The sequence below is a fragment of the Pseudopipra pipra genome, chromosome 2, assembly GCF_036250125.1.
Source record: "Pseudopipra pipra isolate bDixPip1 chromosome 2, bDixPip1.hap1, whole genome shotgun sequence".
Lineage (NCBI taxonomy): Eukaryota > Metazoa > Chordata > Aves > Passeriformes > Pipridae > Pseudopipra > Pseudopipra pipra.
In genome coordinates, this window is record NC_087550.1 from 78373338 (window position 1) to 78394867 (window position 21530).

General features: G+C 40.5%; 1 protein-coding gene across 3 annotated transcripts in view; it reads left to right on the forward strand.

Annotated features, from left to right (window-relative positions):
• Window positions 1-8871, forward strand: part of RAP2A (RAP2A, member of RAS oncogene family) — a 33484-nt gene extending 24613 nt beyond the window's left edge. The window contains exon 4 of one of the 3 annotated variants that reach the window (XR_010428415.1): window positions 4829-4906. Coding sequence is in view for 1 of the 3 variants with exons in the window: in XM_064646031.1 (XP_064502101.1) it covers window positions 4829-5066 (238 nt within the window). In the remaining 2 variants the exon portion in view is untranslated. Of the gene's footprint in view, window positions 1-4828 lie in introns of all 3 variants that reach the window. The other 2 variants (XM_064646032.1, XM_064646031.1) reach the window with 2 other exon arrangements.
• The last annotated feature ends 12659 nt before the right edge of the window (window positions 8872-21530 follow it).

Sequence of the window (21530 nt, forward strand, 5' to 3'; positions counted from 1 at the left end):
TTTTTCTCTTTCTGAGTATGATTGGAGGTAGAAAAAACGGGAGGTAAAAATCTCTGAAGAGCATTTATATACTGTTCATCCTAAAGCTTCCTAAATATTTTAAGCTGTTTTTCAAAGTGTACATACTAATCTAAACAGAAATGTGGATGATGTGTATGCCGTGTGAGATAAGATAAAATATAGAAACTATTGCTATGTGGCACGTAAGGCTGTGTGGTCAGTAGTGCATAGCTGTGTATTTATTGATTTCATGTGGCTATGGTGCCCATCCTCAGGAAAACATAGGGATTTACTGTGGCCTGTTAGTCCCAGATGCTCATTAAAGATGGATAAGAGAGTGGCTTTTAGCACTGAATAGTTATCTCAGACTGAGAAATACATTCTGATTGTCTTTTATGGAGCAATGTACCTTGCTAGTAGTGATATCCTAGATATGATGGCATTTGACTCTGCACCAGTATCTTTCACAGGGCTATAAATGACTACAGTCATGTTATCTCTTCAGGAGTCATCACTGTTCAGTATCTGTCATATTGGAGCAAAAGATAGTGAGATCATTTAAACAGGGTGAAGTGCCTTGTTCTTTAAATGTGTGCTGCAAACGTGTAATTGATCTTGCAAAAATTTGTTTCTGAAAAGGTCTTGAAAAGTCAAGCCTTCCCATACTACATTTGAGTATTTCTTACAGGCTCTGCTATGATGTTTGCCCTAGAATACATACTGTGCTGCTCTGATACTGACAAAAGTGGCAGCAATTCTTTTTTTCAGGTGGCCCTCATGCTTTTCTTTAGGATTGATCAGTGCTGCTCAAAGCTTTTCAGCCATACTGAGAAAATGGGATTTTCCTGCTCCAGGAATAAGGAGCAGAACTGTTCCACTTTTCCATTGCCAAAGGGACAGGCAGGGGGATATTGGCTGCACCAGAAGGCAAAACTTCTGCCCAGCTCCCACCACGGTCTGAGCTGCCCTCTCACAGATCCTGTGATGGGAGCAGAAGTCTGGCTTTTCAGGACTTCAGTATAGGTGGTGAGGTTTTAGCCTCTTTTGCTCTGCTGAAAGTATTTGTAATTAGGTTAGATCCTACTAGAATCTTTTGGAAGGATTTGTGAATTCCTGAGTTTGATTTCTGTGCTTGTACGAAAGGTTTCTGCATTGCTGCTTGGGCATCGCAAGGTGGCTCTTTTTTTTTTTTTCCTTTGTAGAGAAGCTGTTTTCCTTTTGGGTCACTGAAATTCAACAGGGTGAAAAGCCTGTGAAGAAAAGATGTTCTTCTTCGCTTCAAATTTCATTGGAATCATGTAATTCCAGCATATCTGAGAAATCACCCTTTTCCTTAGTGGGCCTGTGCTGTTGCACACCACCTCAGTGGTGCCTGTGTGGCATGGGGCAGTCAAAGCTCTTGTGAATAGGGAGTGGAGCCTCCTAATGCAGGCAGGAGTCACCTCTGTTGAGATCAGCATCTGTGGTAAGGAGAGCATTGAGCCTGGGAACTCACCCATGCTCATCAGAAAAAAATAGCCTGGTATACTAAGGCAGGAAATTCTGGCAGTGTTGGGAGGCAAAGCATGGAGACCTAGCTTGGACTTCAGAGCTTGTAGAGCTTGATTTAGTCAAGAGCTAGGTTTTCCATGAGGTGTTACCTGAACTCAAAAACTGGGAAGTACAGTCCACTTAGGGAGTCTGAATGAAGACAGTCCTTCTGAATGAAGGGCTGGAACCATTACATGGAACCACATAGATTGTGTAAGACCTTCTAGTTCACCTATGGCACTGTCTAACACACAGTCAGTTCATCATCATCTTGGTACTTGGAGAATATAATGCACAGATGTCTGATCTGACTCTCCCCTACTCAGATTGGGTCTGGCAGGACATACTGAGCTGAAGCTCATAAGCCCATACTGGAGCTAGTCTTCTGCTCAGTATCTATGGACAGTTTTCCCGTTATTTGCTGTATTCTAGATACTGCTGTATTCTAGATTCTAGACACTGATTTTTCCATGTAGAAAGACAAATTGCATGACTCTTGATTGTGTATATAAATATTATATACAGGCATAAATATATATATATAAAAATATATATATAAAATATATATGACACGCTATATATATGTCACACGTAATATATATACATATAAAATGTAAAGCTGACTACTCAAAATCTAGGTAGTACATGGAAGTATTCTGCAAGAGAAACTTTATTTTTGATAAGAACACATAATGAGAGTTTTGCAGAAACACTTTTCTTACACAATTTAATGTTGTAAAGTTATTGGTTATTGAACGAGTCTGAATTATAACGTGAATAAAGCTATTGACTGTAGGTTCTCATTTTAGGTGGTGAAGGTAGGTAGTGAATATGGTAAATGCAAGAGGCAAAAGCAGGAAAAAGCAATACAGAAAATTGCTTCTGTCTGTTTCACCTAATAGTTCCTAGATGGTCCTGTGCAAATAAATTAAATTAGGCTTTTCACATCTTTCCTGTCACCTCATCAGTTCTTGTTTCTGTTCTGCAGTATGAAACTTCAGTGTCTCCACTGCTCCATTTCCCAGATGCTGAGTACTCATAGTATACAGACTCTCAGGTATTTAGTTGCCCAACTTTTCTAGGGTTCCTAAACCTTTTTAAGCACTTGAATACTTCAGTGGAACTGGCTATAACTCTGCTCTGTGTGTGTGTGTGTGCTTCCTCATATATTTCTCAATAAATTGGAGCGATCTCACAGAATTACAAGAGGTGATCTTGTGTTTTAATTCTGGTTCGTCTGCTTCTTTACTGTGTGTTTCTCAAGTGGCTGCTTTGAATTTCTCAGTTTTACCAGGGGGAAGAATTGAGAAGATACAGAATGCAAGGACAAGCTAGTGAGGAGTGAGAGGAAGTGTGAGGTCCTCAGATAGCAAGCAATGAAGTGAAGGTGTACTTGATTTCACTTTCACTGAAGGGGTTTTTGTGCTGTACAACAAATACAATAGGACACATGCATCTGAACAATAAAGATAAGGCAGTAATTCAATATTTCTTTTTATCTGTTGAATGCCATCCATCTTATGTAATTAAAGACTATGCTATCTTGTGTTTAAACGCGGGAGGACAGATTTCAAGATGCTTGTGTGTATTTTGGTACTTAATTAATGGCAGCTTAGCTCTCGCAAGAGTTCCAAAGGTATCATTGTGCTAAATACTGCATATCCACAGACTGAGAAATGGATTGTGTCTCTTCAGATGGTAAATGAGCCCAGGATAAATGGTGAAAGTGAGGGGAATTCTCTGCAATTACTGACCACAGCCCTAGACTGTGGATTAAATTACATTCCCTTAGTTAGCAAAGAGGCATAACAAAGTTTAGAATTTCAGCTGCATCTTACGACAGTTGGATGAAGTTTTGACACTGCTCTGGTGATATAAGAGTTGCTGAGGTGGTTTGAGATGCAATTGCCCTTTTATCCTTTCTGACTCTGTGGGAGCCCACAGTTCCCGCTGCTCAGCCTGTTCCAGTGCAGAGTCTTGACAGAAAGGGAAACAGGTTGTTTCCCTCAACCAGCTGAGGCAGATGCACCAGCACTGCTCTGCTGCCTTGCCTAGGAGGCAAGGGGGACAGGTGGGAGGGATGAAGGAGATGTAATGGGTGGCTTTAAGGGTGGTGTCATCTTCAGCTGCTGCAGGTGTCCGCTATAACTTTTGTCTGTCCACAGCTCAGTCTTACTCAGGTGATTTGACTCAATGCAGTACTACTAAGCTAATATGAAGTAGAAAATTGGGTTTCAATTAAGAAGGAAGCATCTTGCTTCTCTTAGATCTTCGTCTGGTTTAAGTGCTAAAAGTCATAATCGGTTTTTTTCTCAGTCCTTGTTGCTTTCATGAGAAAACTCATGTAATAGTATTTTGGAAATAGGTATAGTATTTTCTTCTCTCTTCTTTTCTCTATGGCAAATATGTAAATTTAAAACCTGATGGAATACTTAGCTAGTTTCATGTCTGAAGAAGGATTTATGCATGTGACGAGAGGAAAAAAAAAAAGGCATTTTAATTTTTTTTAAAAATTTGGCAAGGATCACCTCACAAGGAGGTGCAAAGTAATGAGTTCCTTCATAGCTATAAGATCTGCCCAAGTTGATTATGAAGCAGAACTGTGACAGTATTGCATGGAACTTAATTCTTTTTTTTTTTTTCAAATTGTTTAACTGGCATAATGATGTGAATGCTGCAAGGGAGAGATATACATTCTGTATTGTCTAATACGTGTTTTTATATAACAATACTTTTGTTTGTATACAGTACTTGAAGGGGACTACATTTCCTGAAATTTGGAATTAATTTACTGGCCCTTTGGTTTTCTCCCTTTTTATTGCTAATCAGAAAGTTCCGTATGTATTGACCAAAGAAAAATGTACCCTTGAAAGGACAGTGGTGCATCCTTATCACAAACAGTAGATACAACATACCTGTTCATGGAAAAGGATGATGTAATATTGAAGGGAGGGTTTGACTTCCATCCTGTTCTTACACACTATGATTGCAAACACAGAAAATAATATTATATTCCTTATTTTTGTAGTGTGGAAGTATTCCTGGCAGATTTCCTGGTGAGAAGGAAAATTCAGAGGAGAAAGCATTTCATAGAACTCTTGAAGCTCTGAGGGGAAAGAGATGCGCAACGAATCTCTAGAATGGGAAATATGCATTTTTTTCAAATGTAAAATTTTAAGATTATCCAAATGTCTCTTTCCTGTTGGGTCTGTACTGTTTGCAAATAGATTTTTACTGTAAGAATGTTGCCATTTTTAAAAATATAATTATTGCTGTTGTTTCTGTTTTTAAATTTTAGGTATGAGAAGGTGCCAGTAATTCTGGTTGGTAATAAAGTGGACCTGGAAAGTGAGAGAGAAGTATCATTAAGTGAAGGCAGAGCCTTAGCTGAAGAATGGGGCTGCCCCTTTATGGAGACCTCTGCTAAAAGTAAAACAATGGTGGATGAGCTCTTTGCGGAAATTGTTAGACAAATGAACTATGCAGCACAGCCAGACAAAGATGATCCATGCTGTTCTGCATGTAATATACAATAGCACTAAAAATGACCTAACTTGGACTTAATTTGCAGAAATTTTGTAAGGTGGTAAAACTGTCTACTTCACTTCCTGGTTTGTGGGTCACTTGAAATACATCTGTAGTGAAGTAGCAACATTAACTCAGAGCTGAGCATTGAAAGTCAATCACTGACTCTGAATATAATTGGGTTAAATGACCACATCTCACCCGTTTTTTCCCTTTGAGCACCTGCAATTTTATGGCACAGTCAGTTGATCTACAGGGTCATTCCAGTCGAACATACGTGTGTTGTTGTATCTGACAGCAACAATAGCAACTATTTCCGAAGAAGCTGGAAAACTTTTGGAAATGGGAAATGGAAGCAGCTGAGAGGATATCTCTGAAGACCGTTCACAACTAGCATAAGCGTGAGAAGGAGAGCCAAGTCTTTCGGTGTCTAGTTACCGTGCTTCAAGACGTGTGCTATCACATGTGGCCAAGTTTGTTCAGTCAAATATGTTGATTTCACCAGAACTTGTGACAGTGTTGGAGGAAAAGGCTACCAGAGACCCATATAGTTTGGATTTTTTTCAAAATCAATGCTATTATTTCTACACTTTATCCCACATCTTGAAATAGAAAACATTGAATCAGTGTGTGAAATGAGAGGCGAGATCTGGAAAAAAAGGATGGGTGAAGAAACAGTCTGGCATTGGAATGTTTTAAATCTTTCATTTTGCTGCTCAAAAATGGAGGTTCACTTCAGGTTTTGGTCTACAAAAAGCCAAACAAACCCTCTGTTTACAAAGCAGGAAGCATCTTTATTTTCACTTTACTGAACCAGGAGGAAGCAACTGTGATGAAAAAAAAATTTGCTGAGCCTTACTAACAAGGAACACTTTAATAGATTAACTAGTACCATCTTGTAAGGAAAATTAAGCCATGTTTCATCCATATGTTCCCTTCTGCAGAAACCTCGTGGGACAGTATGAACATCCTGCATTTTTAAGTTTGTTAAAGACAACAGTTTTTCTTGCCTTTAAGGGCTACGTTCTCTGGTGTGATCCCAAACTAACCTTTGGAAATCCAGTTTGCTATTTGATAGCTTTAATGTTGAAAATTAAATTGAATAACCACGTGAAATCATTTGGTTCAGAGGTGAAATAGTTACAGTTGTAATTCCTTAGGTGAGTGTGGAAATGGCTCTTTAATTGCCTGACACACTATTCAAAGGTTGCCCCAATTATTGGAGTGTTAAATGGTGGGAGCAAATATTTTATTTTGAAAGGATGCTCGAGCTCTGACTTGCTAGTTTCATAGCAGTGAAGTATTTATCATTTGCATGACTAATGGCACAGAAATACCTATTTTGAAGTCTTACAATCAAAGTATAGAAAAGTTTTCAATCGCAATGTTTAGATTTTAAATGCTGGAGAGATTGTCTTGAGCTGGATCTTCTATAGGTAAAATTGGCCATAAAAATACAGTCACTGAGCCTGTGGTCTAAATAACACCATGCGTTTATTAGTTTTCAATCTTGTGCAGTAACAGTGTAGTTCCTTGTGTTTAAATGAGTGAAATCAGGGGTGCTGGTGTGTGTGTGTGTGTGTGTGTTGAGCGTGTATGTGTGTGTGTATATGACCCTTAGAAATGCTGTAATTGGAGTTAGGTTCGAGAGTTTTGCCTCCATCTGCAGAACTTCCTAAGAGCCCTCTCATCTGCTACAAAGGACACTGGAGTACAAAAACTTTGCAGATTTTCATACATAAATATCCCTAACATTTTGAATTATAGTTCAGTGGATGATAACTAAAGGAAATAATATTAATGGAAGAGAACTGGCCAACTCTGCCCTTAATCTTTCAAGACGTTTCCACAACCAATGTATCAAAGGGCATTAGATGTCGCAAAACATTAAGCCTTACTAGAACATAAATGTAGCCCGTTTCCCATCTACCTTGCAGAGCTTTTGTTACTGTACTTTATTCTCTTAGGGAGATAGGCACACCATTTATTTCTGGCATCTGAATGCCCATTTTGGGTGCTCTGAATCGCCCTCCTAGAGGCACCTACCTCTTTCCATTCACTATATAGCAAACTTAGGCTTTTAACTTTGGTCCTCCGAGTCACACAACTTACATGCCTAAACTAGATGGTATGAATGTTCTCTTACCACCCCCCGTCTGCCAATTGTGTTAGCCACCATGCTTAATCAAGATGTGAGATGTTGGATTAATGATATTTCAATGTTTAAAGTAATCTAGATTGGGAAACAGTTTACTGAGCAGCACAACCTATCTGTAAAACAGCTTGTCAGTGTGAGATCCACAGCATAAGCACTCAAAAAAACAAAACCCACAGAAAACAAACCAAAGCCAAACTTGAAACTGAGTTGGAAGTGCATGTTATGCAATGTTATTTACAGAGATGTTAAAAGTCTTACCTCACAGATTGTTCATCAGCCAAGAAAATGGCATGAAGTATAGTATGAACAGCCTAATATGAAGTTCATAATTTAAAGCAGATAGGTTTTAAATATAGGAAAAATTGCACAGTAAATTTTTAACAGAAAATATTAAAGAAAATATCTCCCAGTCTCATTTCTTCATCACATTCTTACATTTTCAAAAGCATAGGCTATATGTAAGCTACCATGCAACTTGGCTGGGGGGGAGGAAAGCGTAAGTGTTGTTTTTCATTGTATAGTTCTGAGGAAGTAGTTATGCACTATTTGTATTTCCACTAATGTGAAGGTAGTGGAGCTTGAATCAATGACAGTTGCACTCAACAGATTTTTCAAATTATAGGGGGAGCAGAAAGGGAGGAAAGCGAGCCACATGGCGGCTGTGTGGCCACTCTGCAGGATTCATTGGTCTTGGGTCACTGTTTCATTTGTACCCTGATAGGATTATCAATTATAGTATTTGAAAGTTTCTTATAACATGCCTTAAAATATTATGATTTGTTCCAAAGACCCACTTTTCCTTTGGCTGTTCTTGTAGAGCTTTGTATTTTTCTACAAAAACAGCATTTCTCCAGTTTTGTTGTTTTTTAAAAAAAAAAATAAAAGTTGCAACTTTTATTCTTTTAAGCTACGATAGTGAGAGCAACTGTTTCCTCTTTCCCTTAAAAATACACATAAAAACTAGTAAAAGCAAACAAACCAGAATTAGATCAAGAGTATTAAAAATAATTTGCATTGGATTTTGTTTGTTTTTTCTGTTGTGTCTGTCCCTCTGCCCAGCCCTTCAGAGTATGAAAAAAAATTTGATGACATTTTCTGTTCTGGTTCTAGCCTCTCCCTAACCCCAGTGCTACAGTTGCCATTACTTTTCTGTGGGAAAACTACTGGTATTTGCTTTCCTGTATAGAATGTTGCCTAAAGATGTCAGCCATTTGGTTGGGGGGTTTTGTGCATGTTTGTTTTTAATTTTTTATTTTTTTTTATTACCAGTGTGCCCTCAAAGCACTGGTTAGGCTTTAATTGTGAAACTCCGCAACAAAAGCAAATGTTTGACAACTGCAGGAGGCTTTTATCTGCATTGTTGTGCATCTGTTAATTCTTGATCAGGGTTTGAAGAAAGACTGAAGTGGGTTCTGGAGTCAGACTTAATGCTGTTGATTTGGAGTTTCCTAGGGATGAATTAATGTATTTCGCAGTTAATTGTTGAGCTCTAATACAACTGGCAACTTAAAATGGGGCAACAGTTTGTTTTGTAATAATGTCAGTTGTTTAAACCTTGATGTTTCAAATAAAACAAGAATTGTACATAGAACTCAATGCAAACTCAGCAGTTGTATTTGGAGTTAAATTATTTTAACAAATAAATTTATTTAATGAAATCTCCTTTGCATTTTTTTATTGTCCACTTTGATTTGATCAAAAAGTTCATCCAGGGCTGATGAGGGCTACCCAGTGATTTGAAACAACACTGTCAATTATATTCAGTTCAGCTAAGTATTTCCTGCTAAAGTGCTCTTCTCATACAAATTAAATGGCAGTAAGTAAAAATCAAATATACTTTAGCTTTTATGGATGGATGCATGTTGTGATTTATGAACTTGATAAAGAACAATAGCAATGCAGGCGGGTTTTTATTCACTTTTCTTAGAGGGATATAAGTTGACAACATTCAGTAAGACTCAGTATTTGATAAGATGCAGCTCTTGCTATGGCAAGAGAATAGTGCTTATTGTAAAATATAACATTTTTTTTATATTTACTATATATAAAATAAAATTACTGAATAAAAACTTGGTCAGTATATTATATAGTTAATATGCAGAATTACTTTTATAACATTGAGGCTACAAAGGGTTAAAAAGGGATTGTTTGTTATATCAGCTGTTCAATTGATGAGTGTTTTGAATGCTTTCAGCACCACACAAAAGGAGTTAGTGTTAGAAAGAACTCCAAATACAATTAGAGTTGCAGAGATTTATAAATGAACAGTTGAGCTAATGCTAACAGGATTATTCTAGCTAATTGGCACTGATCAGCAGTTGCATTTTAGTCATGCCAGTATTGCTCAAATACTCTGTTTTCAGTAATGATGGGTGCTTGGTAGTCTACTCTTTTCATGTCATGCATGCCTTAAGGAGCAAGAAACTTGGGGCTGGCACACCTTAAAAAGTTGTAGTTCTGTGGATCATATCAGAAGGCTGACACATGCTGCTAATTTTATGGTTTTGATTTGCCCATTCATTCTGTAAATCAGTTCCAGGGGGACTTTTGCTGATGGATTCTTCCAATCCCATGAATTTAATAATATCCTTTTGTTTTGTCTAAGATGATACCCATAGATGGACAACAGGAATTCACTGAGCTTTTCTGAACAGTTGAAAAAAATGCCAGTGTGTGACATGCTCTTTTCAAATAACTGAACAGCTAGAAAACTTTGAATTTTTTACTCCTAGCAAATGCTTTCTCTGTCCTGCACCCTCCCCCCTTCCTTTTTTTCTTTCTAGCTACTGCAGGAAGCTTTTTAACTCTGAGAAAGCTTTGTAAAATATTTTGGTTGGATATAAATATCTTGTTATGAATCCTCCACAAGTATCAGTCTTACTGGATAACCAGCCTTTGGTCACTACCTCTGTTGCTTGACCAGGGAATCACTGGACTACATCTTCTATCCCAAGTTACCTTCGGAAGTATTCTGTCTCTTGCTGTTTAGCTGCTGCCTCGTGCTTTCTTCTCCATTAAAACAGCATCTTTTTTTCTGAGAGGGGAAGAATGATTCTGAAATTGCTGAAAACTCTGTTTATTGCTCTATCTGGCTCACACAAGTGTACTCAGTATGTAGTCATGTCTTCCTTTTGCAGGCACCATCTTGGTCATTCTCTTTTAACAAAGAGATTTCCAACTTCCAATGTCTCTGTTTGATTGCACCACTGCCCTAGTCAGTTGCCTTAAACCTAATTCCTGTTTTGCCATAAAACCTGTAGAAAGAACTTTTCTAGTGGTTTTGTGCTAATTGACAGAATTTGCAGACATTTGGAACTACAGGTTTCTTTTCTTCATACTGAGGTCAGTTAACACATCTGGATTTTGACTCCGGTTGTTAGTTATTTGAGCTTTTGTTGTCTGATGTTCAACACAACATGTTTTCCTTCTCACAGTGGAGGTGAAAAGTATTGAGTTAGAATCACAGATTCATAGAATGGCTAAGGTAGAAAGGAACGTTAAAGGTCATCTAATTGCAGCCCCCCTGCCTTAGACAGGGACACCTTCCACTAGACCAGGTTGCTCTAAGTTGCATCCAGCCTGGCCTTGAACACTGCCAGGGATAGGGCATCCACAAGTTCTCTGGGCAATCTGTTCCAGTGTCTCACCACCCTCACAGTGAAGAATTTCCTTAGAAACTAATCTAAACCTGCCCCTTTTCAGTTTGAAGCCATTCCCCTTGTCCTATCACTGCCAGCCCTTGTAAAAGGTCCCTCTCCAACTCTCTTATAGGCCACTTTCAGGTACTGGAAGGCTGCCAGAAGGCTCCCCAGAGCTTTCTATTCTCTAGGCTGTGGGTTGCATTTACAGGCTGGATTGCAAGTGGGTGGAAGAAAAAGCCATGTTGATGTGAACCAGGCACTGTGTAATACTGGAACTGCTAACAGCAAATCTTCATCCCACTCTGCTAGAACTGTTTTTCTGTGTACTTTCAAGCACACACTTTATGGTCTGACTGGAATATGAAATAGTTTGTGGAGCACTGAGAATTTATTTCAAACTCTTCACAGTGCAGTGACCACATATGCAGGCAACTGGATAACAGCTGAGAGACCTGCCTCCTCTTCTTAGGAGTGTTTGCAAGGCCAGACAGCCACATAGGAGTCTCACTGAAGAATGGAAAATGAGGTGGTTAACTGGCCAAAGTGGAGGAGAATGGGGTGGATCTAGGTTAAAGAAGTGAAAATATGAATCTGAAAGACTGTTGAAGACAAATATGTAGGTAGACTGAGTGTTACGTTGAATAGTAGAAGTACAGTATTTATCACAGACCGAGATTAGGAGTATTCTTGCACAAAAGTGCTTATTAGGTTGATCAGATAACTGAATCTGAAGAGTAGCCTTCTCCAAGACATTTTGTTTAGTTAAATACTAAGCTGCTTCTAATGTTGTAAGGAAAGATTCTGAACACTTAGATTTTTTTCTTCTTTCAGAATCCTTGTACAATTTAGTAACCAAAAGACATTAACCCCAAACATCATCCCCACATACTTGAGACATGGCACCTTAGCTTTCCAGTTTAGAAAAACAAAAAATGCTTTCATTCTACAGCCAAGAATATACTCTAGATCACAGGTCTTTTGGTTATTACATAGGCTTCATTTTATTGTTCACTCTTTGTTCTTGCAGATGGAATAATCAAACTGAATAGAGGTCGCCTGGCATTTTCCACTATGAGACAAGGTGATCAGGTTTTTCTGCTGCCTTCCAAACTAATTAGTAGAGCTCCAGTTTTCTCAGGATGATCTATCTGTCCCAGATTTGGGGGTGGTTGGTTGTTCTCTATTTTTTAATGGTTCAGCTGTGTCTAAGGATAAAACAATGGAGGATGCACCATTCTGCATGTGCTGAATTCTTGAAAACATTCTGTTAAGACCCGACACCATTCTGGTTTGAACTACTGGGAAATTGCCCAAAAAGCCTACAATCTCAGGACACGGGTCTAAACTTGGCAAAATTATAAGCCTCTGAAAAAATGGTTTTCCCAGTATGAAGTGGGATAGAAGTCTGCATCCAGACTCTTCAGCTGCCACTGGATATGCTTTCTGCTCTTTGTATTTCATATGTAGTAACTGCTGGGTGCAAGGTACAGTCCTTGTCTGTACACACTGGCTAAGAGCTAAGAAACAGAGTGGGCAAGAGTAGGAACGAGACTGTTCAGCAGGGAAGATTTCCAACTGTACATCTTAATGTTTCTTGCTTAAGAAAGACATCAGCTCTGCTGACAGTCTTCTAGGAGCAAGTTCAGAGGAGGCTTAATTAACACCAATGGTGAAGCACTGGTCAGAATGCAGGAACCTCATAACTTGCCTGATGGCTTGTGACCAATGCAGTGACACAAGAAAAAGTTTCCAGAAGTGTTAGTGTGATTTTGCTTTGAAGTGTTTCTCCCTCTAAGTAAGGCAATAATAAGTTAACCTTTATAATATTTGCTGTGTGAGATTGTAATTACAGGAAATAATTGATTAACCCAAAGAAGATGGGATTCTGCAAATTAAAATGAATGACACATAAGTGTCCTATTGATAGTAAATGGATGAGAACACTCAGTGCAATGTGAATTAATGTGCTTCTCAAATTCTTCATGAAGCATCAATACTTGTACCTGGTGCTGCTGTAACAAGGTAGGATTCCTTCCATGCTTGTTTATTTCTCTAACTATTTCTTAGGTAAAGCTTACATTTCTCCTGCATGCAGCTATTGTAAATTCGTTTTGGGGATGGCAGCCCTTAAAGTCAGATGCACTACTGATTTAACATAGCTTTGTGTTTTAAGATGAAGGGAGATAACCAAAAACTCTTCTAGTTCTGCCTCATTTTCAGAAGACATGGCTGTGAAGATTCAAGGCTTTCCGGAAGTCTTCCTAAGAATTGGCACCTCTTTATTAGGTGAACTCAGTCAGTCTTTCTTGATGAAGGTGGTATTCATGGTTATTTCTGGGAATGTGCTTATTCAAGCAGTCAGAGATCATGAAGTGTGGGTGTGAATTTACAGTGTGTTGTCTACTTGTTCCCCTTTTCAACCAGGGAATGCTGTGCATGACATGCATGATAGTTTACTGAGATAATTCCTAATCTCTGCATTTAAAGTGACAGTTAACCCATCAGGTGGCTCTTAATCCAGGAATGCAACATCCACCTGGAGACAAGTTCTTTGTCATGACTGCAGAGAGGGGGCTCTCATCTCTGCTTTAGATCTAAAGCAAAATGCTCATTTTCCTTGTCATTTTTCATGGTTACAAGTAATCTGAAGAGCAATAAACATTGCTTTCTCCCCATTAGGTGAAGGCATCCCCAGTTTCAGAGCTCTGTGGTTTGTCCAGAAATGTACATTGGTAAAAAACTGTGTTTGTCAGTATGGAGGAAGGATGGTGACAGGAAAGATTTATTGCTCGTCAAGGTACATGGCTCCTCACCCTAGGCAAGTCACCTCTGCCGTTGAGTGAGAATCATGTTCTCATGTTCAACTTTTTTCTATGTGGAAAACAACTTGTTTCATGTAAGACAAGAGATTCCCCCCCCCTTTATTCCCCCACCTTTCTTTTTTTTTTTAAATCTTGTATTCATTTTGCACATAGCAGCCACTCCGTGTTCTTCAGTCAATAGTTCATGGCAGAAGCCGCTTATCCCCTGGTCTCGGGAGACATTCTGAAATGTACAGAACCTATGTAGCACTGAAACTATAAACCTAGGTTGCTTATTTGTAAGTGGTAGTTTTCCAATAGTTTATGTGCACCACACTTTCAAAAAGCTTGTAATACTGCTTCCTCATTAAATTTTTTCATTTTTTCCAAATTTTGGCATGTTTGTCAAAAGTTTAAAAAAAACCAAATTAACAAAAAATACCAAACAGTAAAAACCAAGCAAACAAGATGAAAAAAAAAAATACAAACCCTATTCAGATTTCATTGTCTTGGTAACTCCAACAAAAAAAATTTCAGCTACTATTTGTCACCTTTATGTGTCCAGAAACCTATAAATGCAAATTAAAAGAAGGGAAAAGGGAAGACTCGGTGAGGGGGAGAATTCTGATTGCTCAGTGAGATTGGCTGGCAGTATCAAAATAATCCATAAAGTTCTCTGATCAAGTATAAAAAGATGATGATGGAAGTAGGTGGTCACCTGTGGCTTGGTAGTAGTAATGATAAGAAAAGTTCAAGAAAAAAGAAAGTTCACTGTTCTCTACACATACAAGTCTCCCTGTAAGGAAATCTTTGAATGAACAGTGTCTGCCACATAGTGTGGGTGCTTAGTGATGGGCAGCACATTCCTGCAATGGTTCTGTGAGCACCAAGAAAGCTGGATTAGCATTGCAGCAGCTGCTGGATTCACCTTCTTTAGGAAAGCTTCCCTGCAGACCACAGCTGGGACTTAGTATATTTAGAAATACACAGCTACTTTAACTGACGATATAATTGCTCCTAAATCTGCATTTTCCTTAAAAAACAACCCTTCATTTCTGTCCATCACAGAGAAAATGTTGAGTGCCATCCTTCTCTTCCACGTGTTGGTTGGGAACGGCACAACCAGGGCATGCTGAACACTTGCTCTCCCTTGTGGAGCCACCTCGGAGGACATTTCCAGATAAGCTGGGCTAATCGGCCGCTGTGATTTCAGAGGTCACTGCTCTGCCACCCTGTGAGAGGGCTATGGCCTGCGTTTCCCCCGACCAGTGGTGTGTCAGTATGGTCCCAGCTATCTCTGCTACTGGATTTCTTCTGGATCAAAAGTCTTAACTGGTGGAGTTTTCTGCCACATCACCCAATATGTGCTGTAATTGACTGACCCTAAGACCATTTGGTAGCTCTTTTTGCTCTGTGTAAGAAATAATCTTGGAGATCAGCCCTCTTAGACTAATTAAGCAGAGATCCCCTCTAATCCCCTTAGAGCAGACCTCCCACTGCCTTGGCTTTGTGCGGACAGACTCCAGAAAAGCTCTGGCTGTTGCCTGATTCCTGAAGCAACTGTGGACTGGCTAAGATAAATATACTGCCAAAGGTGTATCGGCAGGGCAATTCAGCATCTGTGCTGTCAGGTTTGTTAGGATGTTCGGATGTGTTAATATCTCTGAGTGACACCAAGACCAAAGCAGCTTGATGCCCCAGACTGCAAGGTCCTGCTTGTGTGGGTTTTCAGTGCTGGAAAATGCCCACTGTACTACACTGTGGTCACATTGCTAGCTGGCTTTCTCCAGGATATGCCTTCTGCACACCACCCTAACAACAGCCTTAAACAAAACCCATGTTCTGCTACCTGCAGGGGAGCTGCAGACCAGGCCACCTTGCCGGGTGGCTCGGCCTTGGCCCTTGGAAGGCCTGCCCTGCCTCCAAGCCAGAGCTGAAGTGCTTGGTGCTGGAAACTTTACATCACAGTCTCAGGGGACCCTCTCCAGAGTGACAAATGAAGCAAGATGCAGAAGTGAATTCTCTCCTCAGAGATTTTCAGGGCATGAAGAGAGGACTTGGCCACCCACAAGTCACTGAAGGTACAGGGGGTGATTAAGACACCTTGCATCAGGGCACATAGGATGTTTTCCCTTTCTCTGAATGTCTGTCTGCCAACACACCTGAGGTTCTTCAAAGCATGGGGTTTTTCTTCCCTGTCCATTTTTCAGGAAGCACAACTTACTGCTGTCACTGGCAAAACACTCAATGTTATGTCTTCTAATACGGACTGAAGCAACAAGATGAGAGCACAGTGCAGGAGCTTTTCCTGTAGTTTTCTGAATAGTCATGGAAACTGAAAGATTTCCTACAGAAAAGCCAAATTAAAATCAAACAAAACTTGCCATATAGCAATTATAGTACACTAACATTTAAAATGTTCTGCCAGGACCAGTCCGACACTGATGGTAAAGAAGGCTTTTGAAGGCCTATCTTAAAAGTCAGTAAAACTGTCTGTTGAATGCTTTGAAGAAGGTAACAGTTAATAATCAGGTAAAGCAAAATTAGTTTCCAGCTAAGACTGACTTCTGTTTTCTGCACAACAATTTAAAAATACTTTGGAAAAGATTAGCCCTTGGTTTTTCCTCAGCTGAGTGCCTTGAAGTTGAGTTAAACTTGAGACCGCAGAGTTGGAGGATCTCAAATGACCTGTTCACAGCTTTTCTGGGTTGAAGCAGGGAGACACCTTTGAATGTGTGCCACATTCAATGCTGGGAGTAAGAAATCCTTTCCTCTGCTGATGCTTAGCAGACCCTTTACTAGTAATCTATCCAAATGTACATGTAAGCTTTACCAGCAGCCTTTTGTTTTAATGGTCTAACAATCTCTTGCAGTGAAATAACAGATTTTTTTGTCTTCTCTTTGTTGAGTTTATAGTCTATAAATATATCATGCTCTCAGGCAATGAGCGAAATATATGCATTATATCCTCATTTCACACTTGTAGAAAGGAAGTCGTAGAGACTGTTATTCGTTCTAAGGAATGCACCATAGCACAACAGATCCCCAGACTCCTGTCACTAGAAGTTACTACTCTGTAGTAACAATAAATGAAAACAAAAATTAAACCCTGAAACTAAAAAAAAAGGTGAAAGACCATTAGTTCTGAAACCACTCTGCTTCTAAGTGCATCAGCATATACAGAATGTAAAGCAACAAGAGAGGAAATTAAGTTTGCATTATTTTTGTTTTTTAAAGGAACTTGGAGCTTCAATCTTTCTTTTCCTGTGTTTAAAAATCCTGATGTAGTAAGAAGTGACTCTGTAGATCTTGTGCTTATAGAAATAGTCTGGGTAAATATAAACTCTGCTCTAGTCCTCTTAGTGCTGGCCAAAGACACAAAAAGCATTTCAAGAGCTCGAATGGGGAATCTCCTGGAAAGGGACAGCCTGAATAGAGCTGGCCTTTGTGATGTGAGGGAAACATGAGGTCAGGCTTAGTAAATTGGCAGGAATTATTTAAAAGAGCTGTTACAAACTGAGAAGGGTACATTTTTTTGCAATAGCATGTTTCTGCTCAAAACTGTAATCATCAGAGGGAATACAAGATGCTTTCTGTGGGGTATCTGTGCATTCTGGCTTGGTGGACGGAAAACAAGGAAGTGAGGAGGGAACTATTGTCTTCTACACATATTGATTCTAGATGCTGAATGCTTTTCCGGATCCTCAACTGTTGGGGGAGAAGGAAAAAACAGAGCAATGCTTTGTGAACCTGATCTTGGAGGCCAAATATGTAAAAGCAAGCTGGCCGGTCTGTTTGGCAGCGTGGTAGTGAATAACAAGCCCCTCTGGGGACTCTTCAGACCCCACCAAGGGAGATAGATCTTCCTACAACCAGTTATTTAAGCAAAGAGTGTGGTGCACTCCAGTTTATGAGTGAGTTCACGGGGTACCCTGACCGGAACAAAGAAACAGTGTTTCCACAGATAGACTTCTGTTGTCATGCAAAACCCAGGAGAAACAAGGAGAAAAGTTTGTAATAATAGCAACTGCTTTTACTGATAGAGGGATTTGCAGCTGGAGAGAGAGCGATATGCAAAGAGCTCCAGGAGAGAAATCAGTATGTGAAATTTCCCCACGTAAACAACGGCAATCCAACAAAATCCATGGAGGAAAAAAAAAAAAAGCAAGATGTTCATTCTTTCCTAAAGAGAAAAGCAAAAGTGATAGCTGAAATGCCTGTTCTCACTATCAAAATTGCCTGTGTCTGAAAGCTGCTCTGAAGGATGCTTTTGAGGTGATTCGAACAGGCAGTCTCTGCTGACATGTACCTATAGGGAAATGCTTTCTTAGAGCTGCTAAAAACAATTTTGAAAAACCTCTACATTTTCAGTCTGAGGACAGCTGACATCTCCCAGTAAAATTAGTTTTCTGAAATGGCCTCCGAGGGGGGAGAAAAAAAAGGAAATTCAATATTTTTTCAGACCTACACATCTTAGAGTTGGGCAAGGAGGAGGAAGGCAGACACAAAAGCGTCTTCCCAGATGAAGCTGTCAGGGAGTTTGGACACTGTCAAATGAGGGCTAGTGGGAGCTGGCTGACCCTCCAGAGGAAGAGTTTGGCCCTGGCCTGAGCGAAGAAGATCAAGTGATAAAGGGGAGGAAACACCCAAGGAATTGTGGGGTCCCAGATGGCTGGGGTGGGCCATCACCACAGCAGAACCAGTGCCCCTGTGGAGGCCGCTGGCCACCTCTGCTGATCAGAGTAATTGTGGAGCAGAGGCCTGGGAGCAGGGCCTCCTCCCTGAGACTGTCTGTTTGCTGAGCTGCAACCAAGGGGCACTTGTCCCTGCTAGTGGAAAAAGGCTGGTAACCAGCCCTCTGCGCCTCCATCTGCACCAGCACTTGGTCTCTTTTGTGGGACACATGCTAGCATTCTTCCTTGGCTGCCAAGTGGAATTTTGTTTGTAACCTGTTAAATGAAGGCTACAGTCAAGGAGGCTCTTGTACCTGCATCCCATGCCATATGCTCATTTTGCAAAGCATGCCCATGTGTCCTTGCTTTCTTCCTCTTCATCAGTGAAGAAAGACATTCGCTTTTCAAGGGAGAGAGCAAGTTCAAGCTCCTCCGAGGCCTCATGCAAAACCTATGCTCACCACCTGTCAGGCAGGCAATAATTATTAGAAACTGGAAGAAGCAAAGCATGGCCTCCCTGCCTGACCTTCCTCAAATGCAGTAATCGAGGACAGCCTTATGAGGGTGACAGTAGCTGGGCTCTTTACTTCACTGCACTCTTTTTCTCTGCATATTTTTGAGCCAAAAGCAGTTTTTATTGAGAGCCTCACAGACTCTGTCACTTTCTCCTTTAGACAGGTGATAAGTTTTAGTGACAACTTGCTCTCTCTTCACCCAACAGCTTTGAATGAGCTGTTCCAGCCCAGGAGATGCTCTTTTAATGTTTGCTGTGAGCATTGCCGGTGCTAATTGAGATTCTCAGCACTGAGGCAGTGTTGATGGGATGCAAGGTCCCGAGGTGTATCTATTCCCTGATTGAGTGTGGCTTTTGGAAGCAACTTCCTTTTACCAGTGCTTGATACAAATTTGAAATTCACTTCCAGTGCCTGTCCTGCAGGCATTTGAAATTCACTGTTTTGCAAGCTTTCCTGCTGGTAGTAACAAATGTGCTGCATGCCTTTGCAGGCTGCCCTCCTCTCCACGAGCCTCTTCTATGGCTGTGGGATGGGTAGTATCAAGCATTTCTCACCTTTAGCTACCCTGGACATTCATGAAAACGGTTTAAGTGATTCCATGTCTTCAAGGCTGGCTGTTGGACTGTTTGCCCAGCTGTAAACATAGGAAATAGTACTGCTAGTACTGAATGGGGGCTACACTCAAGTGCTTCCATGAAATGCCATCCTATTTACACCACAGAAATCTGCTAAGTTTATCTTCCTACAACTCCCCACTCTGCTCAGAGATGGGCACCATGCCCTGCTGGGGCCCTCTTCAGTCCTAATAGCTTCTCTGGGATTTGGTCAGCAAAAACTATCTGGCAGAAGTGCTTGATGGTACTGTCAAACTTGTCATGCCTACTCACTTAGTAAAGGTACTCAAGGCAAGTACCAAAATGACAAGAGTGGGCAAAAGATGTTTCTGATTATCAACTGAAACAGGCAGGAGACAAAGGACAAAGGAAAAATGATTAATTTTAGTGCAACAAGAGGTGAGGAATTGGGTCTGCTCTCCTTCCAAACTGGCAACAGTGATTAATAGAGTTGTTAATGATCTGGAACATCAGTGCAGAGGCAGAACTGTTTGGTAGCAAGATATACAACTAGCTTCATAAATACCAGGGAAAACTGGGAGGCTCTGGTGCTAGCTGGGAAAACTAGATACATAGCACAGCAGTGAGTGGAAATCCTTTTCGAGATGCATGTGGAAAGGAAAGATTTGAAAATTTTCATTAGGACTATATGTCCTAGACTAACTCAAGTTACCTTGATCCAGGTATCATTGCATTTCATTGTGTTCAGTAACCTGGACTCAAAATAGATAGGAAATCTGAAAACTGACAAACTATTGAGCTTTTTTAGAAAATTATCGTACCCCCACTTGAAATATTGCAGAGCGTTATTAGCATGCCATTTCACAGCATACATTAGAAACAGCAAAGTGAGCCAGAGACAAGAACAAGAAGAATTATCAATACACAAAACTTCTGCAGTCAACAGTGTAAAAAAGAGAATTGTTCAAGATAGAGATGAGACTAATACAATAAGACTAAGAAGTGAAAATGTGGCAACTAGTGAGTAGTACAGTGAATGTAGATCCAGCAGAGTCTGTGCACCTTCTCATACGACACCAGAAGAGAAAACATCTGAAGATAGCACAAATACAAGGCAGTGGACTTAGTGCACAGGATAACCACATTTGGGGAATTGATAATGCTGAAACTGATACAACACTTAAGTGCATAGTGATGGGAAAGAATAAAAGCACAGCAGCAGCCATAGTACTCCAGAGCTGCTCAAACCAATGTCTTGAAATTTCATTAGCCACTGCTGGAAATAGGGGAAAAGAAAAAGTCTGTCGAATAGTCTGCCTTGGATGGGATGGTCCAGTGGAGTCAGTCATATGTTCATTATATGTTGATGCCAGGAATGTCTGCCCTTTCTGGTGACCTCCTCACCCAGTGGCACTGACAGCGCAGGTATGGTATGAACATGATGAACAGAACCTGAAGGAGGGTGAAGGTCCTTCCAGAAGCACCATCCATGCTGGATCTGGATCCTGTAAGAAAAAGTAAGAGTCAGTAAGGCTGAGAACCCTGGCTCATTCTGGAAACATAGTTGATGCTCTGCATTTAATCCTGCTATTATTAATGATTAAAATACTCTGCCAGCTGGTGGGTATCTGGCAACCTGCATGTCTGAGTCAGATCTCCATGCAGCACCCGCTCCAAGCTGGCAGCAGCACTGAAGCCATCTCCTTGTTGGAAACCTCCACGGAAGAGCCAGCCAGAGGAGAGACAGCAGGTCCTTCAACTAAAAGAGCTGTTTCTTGCAAGCAGGTTGGCTCAGTGCTGGCTTTGTGCAATATGCCCGTCCTCACCCAGCCCTTGCAGCCCTGCGGCATCCTCAGCAAAGCTCCGGTGGGGACCCACAGGCAGTAGCAGCTGAGACAGAGGGCAGAAGTTTCCTGGGGTCCTGACACAAATGCCTCACCACTGTGGAAGTCCTGTGTAATCATGCATTGCATAGTGCCTGAGATGCTTACGGCCCAACAGCTGCACCGCTGCCTGCGTGTCTCTCCTGGCACTGTTTCCCTGGCTTCAGAGTCAGAGGAGAATGGGATGACAAAGCACACACCTGTGCAAAGACAGGCACAGAAAAACAAT